The sequence below is a fragment of the Falco peregrinus genome, chromosome 3 (genome assembly GCF_023634155.1).
Source record: "Falco peregrinus isolate bFalPer1 chromosome 3, bFalPer1.pri, whole genome shotgun sequence".
NCBI lineage: Eukaryota > Metazoa > Chordata > Aves > Falconiformes > Falconidae > Falco > Falco peregrinus.
Window position 1 is genome coordinate 105,510,661 of NC_073723.1, and position 12,144 is coordinate 105,522,804.

Here is a 12,144-nt window from a genome sequence, read left to right on the forward strand (position 1 = left end):
TCTGCTGTTTTCCTTGTGTGCATTAAGTTATATGATGGCCCAACCGAGGGCTGCCATTCCTGCATTGCAGCTGCTCCAGGGAAACACATTTTGGCCTTTTAAAGACAACTTGGAGCCTTGCAATTTAAAAATACATATTTCTAAAAACATTGCCATTTGTCTTGGGTTTCCTGGGCTAGGGCTGCTCTCTTCATGGGAAACCTAATTGGATGTGGCAGTTCGCTGTTAGGAAGGAGCTGGGCAGCTGCCTGCTGAGGCTAGCAGTGGGAGCAGGACAAGCTCTCCACTGCTGCTCCAGGAATGGGATGCTTGCTGGGTTTGGGACCCCTTTGCAGTGCCCTGCGAATCCCCCTCTCTCCCAGGGCTGTGCCAGGCTATGCTCCCCTGCTGCTCCGGGGACCGCCTTTGCTCGGGTGCTCCCGCAGTGCTGCAGTCACATTTTCCCCCCCTCCACCAGAGCCACTGCTTCCCACAGGGCAGCATGCTGAGAAGGACCATGGCCACCAGCACTGGGCATCCTGGAAGGGACCGTGATGGTAGTGCTGCCCTTGCACAAGTGTCTGCTTACTGCCCTTTGCTAGAGGCTGGCTTACGCTAGAGGGTTTCTTCGGATCCCTGCTGCTGAGAGATGCAAGACTTCATTCATCTATGAAGGGCCGTGCCCACCAGTGAATATGTGATGCTGGGAAGGGAAGACGGCACCTAGCTAGTGCAAGGAAGGGGTGAAGGGGGCTGCCTCGCTGGCTCAGTGCAGGAGCCCGTTCTCGTGCTGTGCTCCTGCTGTGGCAGGAGGAGTGGTGGGGAAATGGTGCAGCTTAAATGGGTTGAAGGAGGTAGGGTAAATGCAGGATTTGTGCTGGAATCAGGTGGGAGTGGGATTAGTAAACTGATGATGGGGAGCAGTGACGTATGTTATTTCAGGGTCTCCATTAAACAATTAAGAGGGAATTTTCTTTAGCCAGAGAGAATGAAGTTAAATGCTGTGAATGGAGGCAGCTGCTTGTGTTGTCTGCCCTACATGGGACTCGGCAATGACAATTCTCCAAAGGGAAGGAGAATAAATTTTAATGAAATCTTGAAAGACTTTAAATTTTCATGTTAACGTCAATTATTCAGGACAGTCAAAAAGCAATTTTAAAGCTTCATAAAAAGAAAGAAGAAGAAGAGGCCAGTTTGATTTTTTTTTTTCTCCATTTTTTTTAAAACATTTTATTTTAGATTAATTGATTTGCATTTTGTTCCACAGCATTGAAACACGGACATTTTAAAGACACTGGTGTTGGTTATTGCATCTGACAGCAGTGCTGGGAGGAAGGATATCAAGAAATGACTTATGTACTGCCGGGGGCATGGTAGAGGTGGCAAAAGGCTGTGTTGTCAAGGACAGGGGCAGTATCCATACTGGGTAGCTAATGGGGTTGCAGGCTGGCTGCTGCACTTGCTGCTCAGCCCAGAAAATTCCCTGCGTGGGAAGGCCCTGTGTGCTTTTAGCCTCACCAGTTTGGTGTGATGCCTCTGTCGGCAGCAGGCAGGACGGCTGGTCTTGAGGCTGGACCCGTGTCCCTGGCTGGAGGCAGGGGATGCAGCCCTGGCCTGAGGAAGGCATTCCTGCTTTCTGACCTGGACAGGCAGCCAGCCGTAGCTTGTACTGAGTGTGGTGCCTGCCCGTGGTGTGGTCTCTGCTGACCCTGGGCTCTTCCACAAAGGGCAGCAGCCAAGGTGGGTGTCACCTCTTGTGCTGAGCTTCCCACCCTGCTGCACTTGAAGTGGCTGTGATGGCGAAGAGGACAAGCATGTGATTTCATCGCCTCCTGGCCAGCTACACACAGGGTGCAAAAGCAGTGGAGCAGTGTTCAGGCTTTGGGGTGGGTCTGGTCTGCCGCTGCCCAGGCTTGACTGCCACTAGGACATCCGTGGCCCCTGCAGCATGGGACCCTCTGCCTCGCCAGGGACTTCTAGAGGGAGCAAAGGGCACCTCCTGTCATCTTGCCTGCAGCACAGGCGTCCAGTGCCATGCTGCGGAGGAGGAGACAGATCCCCTGGGACTGCGCGCTCAGGCTTGGCAGCAGCGAGCATGAAGAAACGACTGGCAAAACACAAGGCTGCCTGCCTGTGCCCGCTCCCTGCTGCGGGGTGGGGGGAGCTCCGCTGCAGCCAAGATCACTGTTGTTCATGCTCAGATGGACCCTGCTGACATGCAGCGTGGTCTTGGTGGGGATGGTGCCCATGTTCTACCATGGACCTGCCTCCTGCTTCGAGTGGCCTCAGTATTCGGAGCGTCCTCGGTTCCCACTGATTTCAGCAGCCTGATGTGCTGCAGCTTCAGCTCAGCTCTTGTTGGGGGGATGCTGTGCATCTGCTTGTGCCCGGGAGCCTTGCTTGCTGCCGGTTGTACAGCTTGCTTGAACAAGGCGCTCTCTTCTATTGCGGTTCTGTGGTCTTTCTCACTCCCCTCTCGCTAAGCCCAGGGCATCTGTCTGCGTTTCTGTTTCGGATCCCCAGCAGGCTGATGGCTTTGCCTCCCTTTGAGGGTGCCCCACTGGTGCAGAGGGGCTCCATAGCACAAACACGTCTTTTATTCCCTGCTGCTGAGAGCTGCCAGGCCTGGCTCTCTTCCCAGAAAGCAGCGCTAGTTTAGAACATAAGCAGCTATTGTCTTAGCCCTGGAGACTGCGATCTGAGCTCTGCTGGTGTTGGGGAGGGGGAGTGAAGAGGGGATACAGCATGCTAAAGGGACTTGAGAAAGGAGCCCAAGGAATACAGGAGATTTGCAGGCTCTTAATTATGCTCATCTCACCAAAAATAATGCGGGTGCCTGCTCCTCCTTTGACATTCGAATCGCTCTTCCACCCTGTCCCTGGGGGCTGCTGTTACAGTTAATGTCTAGCAAAGACTGGGTCCTTTGTCTTGCGCAGGCTGGAGAAGGAAATGGGGGGAAGAGTGGTCCTACAGCGAGGGTCTCCTCCTGGGAGCATGCCCCAGCTGGGACTGGGGTCCCTGGCACTACCCCAGTTGTAGGGGCTGGCACTTGGGACAGCGAGGTGGCTTGGGGCATGGACTCACCCAGCTCTAGCAAGGCGACAAAGTGCCGCACTGCTGGTGAGCGTAGTGTGGTGGGTGGCAGGTGACACCCTCTCCTGTTCCGCTTCCTATCCTAGTAGCTCCTGCCCCTCCCTGAGGGATGCCTGTGGGGGGATTCCGGTGCTGCTTCCCAGGGTTTTCTGTCTGGGGATAAGATGCCAGGGTCCCTGCAGCAGGGGCTGGCGCCAGCTCAGCAACCCCAGGAGGGGACGAGAGCGGCTGTGGAGGACAGCCGTGCGGTACGGCCCAGCCGGGTGTGCTGGCTGCTTAACCACCGCGTCCCTCTGCATTTCTGAGGTGTGATCGAAGCTGGTGTGGTGTGCGGGAAGGCAGGACCATGAAGACAGTCTGCTATGAATCTGAGATTCTGCCTGCATTTGTATTTGAAGAAGTTTAAATTCAGCGCAAGAATAAAGGGATGATGTAGGTGGTAAGTTGTCATCTATTGTGGGGAACTTGTGCAGCAGGGAGAAAACAATGGTTCTCGGTGCCACAGGGACTCAGAGGAGCCAAGGGCTGAGCTGAGGGGGTCTCTGGTCTCGTCCCGTCCCCGAGGCGGCTCGTGGCTCTCCTGCCTTGCTTTGGGTCTCCCTTTTCTGGGGAACAGAAACAGCTCTGCACTTCTGTGCACAGGCCTGATTGACCTGTTCTTATTTTGTGTCTTTGGCTTTGATTTGTTCAGGGTTCAGCCCTGTAATCCAAGGAAAATCGCTCTGCAGGTAAAATTACACACGGGGATAGTTGGGTAAGGGAAGCCCTGAGTCCCTGCCAGATCCTCTAATCAGCCTTGAGTTACAGGGAAGGAGGCAAGTTCCTGGAGTGTCTTGTGCTTGTTTTCCCCCTTATGAAGGCAGGGAGGGTGCAAGAGAGCTAATCACAAGGCTATTTCATGAATCATTTGGCCGTGATGAGCCACGCTCAAGAAAGAGGGTTTGAGATGCTGAGTTTTTTTAGCTTAATCTGCTGGAGTGGTGATCCTCTGCCGCTCGGCAGGCTGATGCCTGCAGCCAGCCCAGTCTTGAGTAAACTTTTCCCGGGCTTCAATAAAAATGTTAGTGTAGTAGAGACTCTGCCCTGTGGGTTTTTTTCCTTCCCGCCCCCACCAGTGCATCCTGGTACCCAACCCACGGCAGCTTCTTAAAAGTGTGTTTGGTGGTGGCACAGAGGGGAAACCTCAAATCCTTGCAAAGCAATTACTGCTAATGAGACACTTCCTACACATCTGGTTCCAATTCTGGCTGTGTTTTGAGGACTGTTCTTCGGAGCTTGGTAATGGAGGAAGGTGGGAAAATCCCTGCTGCCTCTTCTGCCTTCTGCAGCACCCTCCTCCCAAGGTGGCAGTTGGACTGCTCGTTAACTCCCATCTCGCTTGCCAAACCTAAACAATTAACACACAAAAACTGCACCTCTCTGGGGAGGCTGAATTTCAGTAGCAGCAATTATTAGATGCTGATCGCATGCCAATTGATTGATATGTTTTTGAGAGCGAGTGTAATGTGTTTAATTAGTGTGTAATTGACAAGAGCAGGGATGCTTGGATGCCCCAGACTTAAGAAAATTTTAGAATCAAGTGCTGACTGCAAAGAAAATGGAGAAATTTTCTTTTTTAGTGTGCGATTGCTTGGGTTTCGTTGCTTTGTGTGCAGATTGAATGTTTAAAGGGATTGAAATTCTCTCTGGCTGTTCTTTCTCCAGCCCCTTGTCTCGGTCACCGGGTGTGGGAGGCATGGCAGAGGTGCCCGCTGCTGCAGGGCTGAGCTGCCGCCCGCCCGGCTGCCCGCTGCGGCTGGAGGCGGGTGCCAGAGTGCCCCCAGCTTTTGGTGGGACCTTGGCATCCAGGTCCCAAGCTCTTCCAGAGATCCCGCTTTGGCTTTAGGTGAATTCAGTAAGCCCAGACCATAGGGCTTCATCTGCAGTTTCTGACATTCAGATCAGGTCTTTGTTTGAATGCAGATTTGCGTGGGTCCTGGGCCCCTCCGGCTGCTGGTTTTGGCAGCAAGTGCCTTGTTATCTCACTACAGAGCGTGGCCTTGGAGCAGGATGCAGAGAAACAGTAGGGAGGGTCATGGAGAGAGGGATTTCAGGAAGTCTGTGTTGCTTTTGTGCACTGAGCAGCGGGAAGGTGGCGTGGGAACCCTTGGCTTGTTTCCTTGGGAATGAGACAGTCCAACCTGGATCTCACTGGCAGGCTTATCGGGGACGTTAGTGTGAGAGCAAAGAAAACACCAGTGTTGGATTCCTGGGATCCGTCAGGGATCCCTCCTGGCCTCTCGGAGCCTGCCCTTCTGGCTCTGCAGGCAGTCCAGGGAGGCTGTGGAATGTCCTCTGGAGACAATCAAAACCTACCTGGATGTGACTCTCTGCAGCCTGGTGTAGGAGAGCCTGCTTTAGCAGAGGGTTGGATGAGATGATCTCCAGAGGTCCCTTCCAACCCTGACCGTGCTGTGATTCTGTGAATATCCAGCACCTGTGCCCATCACAGTGGGCAGGCAGGAAGATTTGCAGAGGAGACCTCCCACCCTCCTGCGAACCCCGGGGCTGAGCCTGTGTTTAGTTAGCAGTGTCTTTCTGCAAGGCCAGCTCCCAGGGCTGCCTCTTCAGGTTGGGACCTCCAGGCAGGGCTTGCCCAAAGGACAGCTTGCCTCGGTGAGTTCTCCTGACCCGAGCAGCAGGGAAATGGTTTTGGGGTGTGCGTTGGTCTGGGTGGCTGGAGAGATAGTTCTGGCCTTGTGACAGCTGTGTTGGGTGACTTGTCCGAGTCGTGTTTTCTCAGAAGTATGGCTTTTTACGACAGAGTGGCTCGGCCCCTGGCAGCAGTAAGCCAACAGGCACGTCCTGGGTGCTCTGGAGGGGTAGGTCCCCTTTGCTGCAGCCAGGGCTGCGCTGGCCTGCGCCCCCCGGGCATGGCACGAACACCTGCTGCTCTGCGCTGCTTCTCCGCAAAGCTCGGCCGTGCTCCCCGCTCCCAGCGCGGTTCTGTCCAGGGAGGCTTTTCTGCAGTCAAGTGCCTGACCTTGGAACAGAGCCTCCCACTCTCCTTTCTTTTTTTATTTTTTTTTATTTAATGTATAGTAAAATAAACTTATTTTCCCCTTCTTGATGTTAGCAGCTGCTTGACTGAGCCACAGCATGCTGAAGGGAAAATCAAAGCCCAGTGAAATATGCTGGAGTTGAAAGGCAGGTCAGGCTCTGGGGTTAACTCATCTCAATTGCACTTTTGTTCTAAAAATGAGAGGGAGAGCGTGTGCACGCTGACGGACTGGCGCGATCTCCCAAGCCTGAGGAAGAGGGGCCCGGAGCCGCGGGGTGGAAGCGCTGCAGGTCAGCATGTGTGGGAAGGGGCTGGGGTGGCTGGGACTCGGTCCAGAGGTGCCGGCGCTGGTGCAGGGCTGTGTGGGTGGGAGGCTGCTGCTGAGCGGAGCGGCCCGGGCTGCCTCCGTGAGTCACAGGCAGCTTCTGGCTCCACGGGGTCAAGTGTTCAGTCTTGCTGTGGCCACGCCAGCCTGAGAGAGTGTGTTTCGAGTCCCTTAACCCTTCTGGGATTCTGTTTCCCACCGGTAGACTAGAGCTAGCATCACTCACAGGGAAAACCAACACTTTTTTTCCACCCAGCCCTCATCCCATGTGCTCCTCCCTGTTCTGCAGCCCTGGCAGCCGGGTGGGATTTGGGCCTGGAGCAGCACTGGTGTCGTCTCTTCTAGTGCTACAAAGCTGCAATTGCCATTTCCTGAGGGCTGCGGCACTGCAGTTGGCAGCTCCGTGTGGGGTTTGGCCAGGCATCTTCATCTTCTTTTTGTCACCTTCTGGTTTTCCCTGACTCTGAAAAGCAGCTGCTGTTACAAACCCGGTGAACATCAGGTTTTGGTATCTGCATATGAAAGCTTCAGTTGGTATTGAACAGGCAAGCAGTGACACTCCATTATCCCGCACAGAGCCCCAGCTGGACCCCCACACCCCAGTTGAACCTACCTGCAGGGGTACCTTAAAGAAAAGGTGCTGCTTTGGGAATGCCGTGCTTTGGCATGTGGAAAGTGAGCTATTCTGACTTCTGTGTGTGCTGCATACCTCTGCCACAGTTTCTCACTCTGTGGCCTTGGGCATGTTACTTGTCCCATGCATGTTAGATGATGCTTGAATTCCTTGCCAGGATGCGGTGGTGTGACATGGTGCCCTGCCAGGGGGTTTCCTGGGATGCCAGGGCTGCAGTGCTTGTGCCAGCAGCTGAGGGACCTGCCTGCTGCAGGGCTGTTGGGTGAGAAGTGCTGTGTGCACGGTAAATGACGTGCGACAGCTGCTGGCATTTTGCCACCGTGCCTGAGGTGAACAGGCTGAGCTGGGTGAGCTGCCTTTACACCCACGCCGCAAGGGCAGGGAACCTCAGGCTGCCCTGTCTTAATGGGAGTGTCCCCCCAAATCCACAACACCTAAAACTGCCTGCATTCTGTTCCCCGCAGTGACTGCCTGTCTCCCACTCAGGCATTTGCATCCTTTCCCTTGGCGAGGGGCAGAGGTACAGTCAAATCCCCTGAAAACCCCGGTGGGCTTTTGTAGGAAAGCTTTGTAGAAAGCCCAGCCAAGCGTGCTTGTCCCCAGGGCTTCTGTATCTGAATGCCTCAACAAAAGCCCCTGACACCTTCCTGTACCCTGGCAAAATCAAGTCTGTTCTGCTGTCCCAAATGCATTGCTGCTGTTCTTGTGCTGCCTTTTCACCTTGACAAGAGGGCTCTGCAGAGGGGCTGCCTTGGCCAGAAAGGGCTCTGCCGCTTCCCCTGGGGTAGCGGAGTAAGAGGAGGGGGGGCCCATTCCCTCCAGCAATCCCTGCTGTCCAGGGTCCCAGAAGAGCCACCTCTGCTGTCAGCTCACAGAAGGATGTGACTGTGGGGCGGCACAATCCACATCACTTCAATTCAGAGGCATTGGAGAGAAGAAAAGAAGGGAGCACCGCATTCCTGCAGCCAGACACTGATATTTCATCTGCACCAGGGCTGGCCATGGAGTCTTGGCTTTCATTTCTTTCTTCCTCTTTTTACAAATAAAAATCCCCAAGTAGCTGTGCTGTTCTGGGATATATTTAAGCTGGTTTTCTCCTTTTCCTTTCTTCTCTGCATCTCCCAACAGGTTATAGCTGAGAGGGCTCCTGGTTGCCAATGGAGAAGGCTGCACGTCACTTCCTTGGCATGGGGCCGTCTCCAGCCCTCAATGCTCACTTTGTTTTTCCCCTAATAGTCTCAGTGAGCTGTCAGGACTCTTCACAGTGTCACATTACCCATGTCCCACAGTCCATTGTGGGAGCTGCTGCTAACGTGGCATGCAGAGCACGTGGGAGGCCTCAGCCCGGGTGCTGGGGCAGTGGGTGAGGCTCTCTGTTCCAGCTGCTTCCTTGTCTTCCTCCTGCTCAGTTTCCTCTGCTGTGTGGCCCAGCACGCTCCCTTTCCCTGAGAAGTCGCCCACTTCCATCCCCTGCATCCCACCCATCTGGCCGTGCTTCCCCTGGGGCTCCACACCTGTCCTCTTTCAGCAGCCTCTGAGCCTCCAGCCTGAGAAGGGCACACAAGCAGCACCACTTGCTCCAAACTCCACCCTGCTCTTAAATATCTGGTAGCTGTTGTGTGGGCCTGGGAGGGGGCAGAGTGGGCTGGGTGGAATAGAAAAGAGGGGTTAAGGGTTGCATTTCACACTAGCAGATACCCATGTCCTGGTGGGACAAGGACCTGGATGTGAGGACAGCTCCTAGTGCCGTAGGTGCCTAGAATGAATGTTGCAACGGTTACAGGACTTCAGTACTGCCGTAGATCACTTGGCAGACAAATAAGCCATGCTCAATAACAACTATTGAAACGCTCAGCTGTTTGACTGTTAACCTTTTCTTTCATCCTGTGAGTTGGGAACCTCCTTTCATCTTGTGCTCTGGTCCCCTAGACTTCAAAAGTAATTCTGGCCCAGGTGATGCATTTGGATAGGAGGTATCAAGCTGTGATGGTAAAGGATGTGCCCCTTTGAGTTGGATGGGAAACATCTGATCCCTGGGAGCCTGCATTGGGAACTTGGCATGGCTGTGGATAGCTCAGCTCCGGAACGTTTCCAAATTGTGCACTTTGTTTCAGAAAATCATGTATTGGCAAGGCAACCCGTGAAGTTTAACAGTTAATGCATGTTGGCTCCCGAGCCTTTGGCTGCACTTGTTAGTTTCTCCAGGACCTCCTTTAGCCATCCTTGTAAGGCAGGAGTGCAGCCTTCTCCGTGGATCAGATCAACCGTGCTATCTAATCCAGCGTGCTTGTGCTGTGTGGCTGATAGTCAACGGTTAGTGCTGAGGTGTTCCTGATGGTTTTTTTTATTGTCATTTGCATGTAGTGTTACAGTTCTGGGGCTCTCTGTTTCTCCCTTCTTTTGCTGTGCGTGATTTTAGGCTGTTGCAGTGTGCAATATCATCAGTAACATCAGGATCCTGCTGTTTTCTGGCTCTCTGCAGATCTGGGAGCCCATTGTCCCATGAACACGGATTTAAATCAATGGGTTTAGAAGTCGGAGATGGAAATAAACTCAGAGGGGACAAGCGATGCTCCTGAAATGAGGGTTTCTACTGGAAGAATCGGGGTTTTACGGGGGAAACAGCGTGTTCCTGTGTTGCAAACAAAGGTGGCAGTGCCGGTCGTACTGCCCCCTCAGCACCCAGCCCCGGGCTGTGTGTGGGTCTCTGGAGGCACAGTTGGGGTGGCTGGGCCACCTCTCGGGGCCTGCCACATGTGGCAAAAATGCCCACATCTGCTACCTGTGAGCTGTTGTTTTTCTCCTGCTTCCTCTGTATGCGATGTAGGAACGCTGGGCCAGGGATAGGGAATTCCTCCCCAGGATACAGGTGCCAGCCACCTGGCCACCATGGGGTGTTTTGGGAGCTAGTGCCTGTCTGATGCTGCCTCGAAAGGGATGGAAGAGACAGCTGGAAGCTGCCCCAGGTGGTATCAATAGCAGAGCGCTGGAGGAGGGGGGTTGGGGGAGGGTAGGAAAGCTTGGGTTAGCTGCCTTGTTTTCTTGTTTCTAACTGTTTTGTTCTCTCCTTTTTCTCCCTGCCCCTCCCCTGCTTTCTAAAGAACATAGGAAGCTTCTTGCTGGTAAGTGGTGGTGTGTCATGCAAAAAATTACCATTTTTTCCATCCACCATCAGACTCGCTGACTAGTCCATGTCATTCTTCCATCCACCCAGGATGTGCTGGAGCAATAGAAACCTTCTGGAGGTGGGTACAGGCACACCCATCCACGTGGCCTTCTGGCTGCAGAGTGTGCGCTCACCTCAAAGGAAGCTATTGCTTTTAGATCACAGTTTGAAGAACTGCTTTCCCCTCTGCCTCCATGTTGCTCAGCCTGACATTGTTGCCTGGACTCAATTGGATTGCCACTGTCCTTGCACAAAGCAAGAGACAGCTGCTGCAGCACCAAGCCTCTGGAGTGCTGTGGGTGTGAAACTGTGATCTAAGGACACTTTTCACCTAGTGCTTGCCTCATTTCCAACTCCATCCTCAGCCTCTCACCTTCAGCTTCCTGGGGAGGGTGGGGGGAGAGCGCTGGCCCAGCTCACACTGGAGGTAAAAGGGATGGGCTTGCCTGTTGACCTGGCCTGGGGGTTTTGTGGCACCTGCTGCACCTGCTGCAATTAATGAAGAAGGGCAGAGCATTGCTGCCAGCAGGGTGAGAGCAGGGGCTATGTGCGCCCCCCATTCTGGCTCAGCTGTGAAGCTGCAGGTGTGGGCAAACATGCCACAGACAATTCTTCTGGGTGTCTTTCTAGCAAAAGCAAGTGAAGTGTGGGTATGGGTCAAAGCCCATAAGGTGTTCTGTCCCTCCTGTCCCTGCTCCTCTGGTTCCCTCGCCTCACCTGCCCTGCACCGTGTCAGCAGCAGCCCCAGCTGTCATCCACAGGGACAGTTGTTTTAAACAGTGAATCCCAGTCATTAAAACAAACCATGTGTGTGCCCTGGCTGATGAGAGCAGCCCTTAGCGGGTGAGGGAAGGGCATGCAGTGTACATGGCTGCAGGCTGGCTGGGTGCCCACTTCCCTGTGATCCCTGGTGCTGGGAATCCTGGCATCCCGGGAGCCTCATGGCCAGCTCTTTTGTTTGGTGGCTGTGGATACAGAGCGTATGTAAGAAAGGTGTTTGGCATGTGGTTGGGACTGGCAGTTCATCTCATACCCTCTCCCTGTATGCACGAACCTCTGTGCACATCAGTTGGTTGCACGGGTGGCTCAGGCTGGAGGACAGCCTCCCAGTGCTGCTGCTGCCCCTCTCCAGCGTGCCCGAGCAGCTGCCCTGCTGTGGCGCAAGGTCCCAGGTCCTTGTTTGCCATGGACAGGCTTGGGTGTAGAGGCATCAAAACGCTTCTCTGCGCCAGCTTTGACTTCGGGGTGCTCTTCTGCCCACACTGTGCTCATCTTGAGACTTTTAGGTTCACTGCTGACCCACGTAGGTAGCTGTGTAAGCAGCTGGCTTTTTGGGGTGGGATGGGACAGAGCCTTGGCAGCTCAGCTAGCCTTGCTCTGGGCATTGTGGCTGGCTGCCTCAAATCCCTCCGAACCGAGGAAAAGGGAGTTACACCAGGCCTGGACCAGCTGAGGCTGGTGAGCTGTTTAAAACTATTGCTGCCGTATTTCCTCCCTGTTTTGTGCCCCTCATGATGTATAATATATGGGCCACACTGTGCAGATCGGGAGGGGTAGGCTGAGGGTTTGCTTGGAAATGTGCCCTTCCTGCAAAGGTGCTGGAGAGGGAACAGAGGGACGTAAAAGTTTTATTGAAAGCTGCCCGCTCCTGGCCTGGATCCTGGGCCTCTCTGGGTCCAGGAGCAAGGAGGGAAGCTATCCGAGCCGACAGCATCCCCTGCCGGATGATGCTTCCTGTGCCTCTCGGCCCTGGGATGCATTAACCGCGCTTTTCCCGGTGGGAGAGTGTTCTGCTCTTCCTCTGCGTGCGGGCGCTGCTGCCAGCAGCCCCACCGACTGGATGCTGGATGCTTGTTCCCTGCTTGCAACGCTGGCACAAAAATTTTACTTTCAGCTGCGCCTGGTTG

General features: G+C 54.2%; 1 protein-coding gene across 2 annotated transcripts in view; it reads left to right on the top strand.

Annotated features, from left to right (window-relative positions):
* Nucleotides 1-12,144, top strand: part of AGRN (agrin) — a 128,875-nt gene that overhangs the window by 38,061 nt on the left and 78,670 nt on the right. The window contains exon 3 of one of the 2 annotated variants that reach the window (XM_055800000.1): nucleotides 10,173-10,193. The exons of the other annotated variant lie outside the window; for it this stretch is intronic. Within the exon in view, the coding sequence (XP_055655975.1) occupies nucleotides 10,173-10,193 (21 nt within the window). The remainder of the gene's footprint in view (nucleotides 1-10,172; nucleotides 10,194-12,144) is intronic. 2 annotated transcript variants of the gene reach the window in all.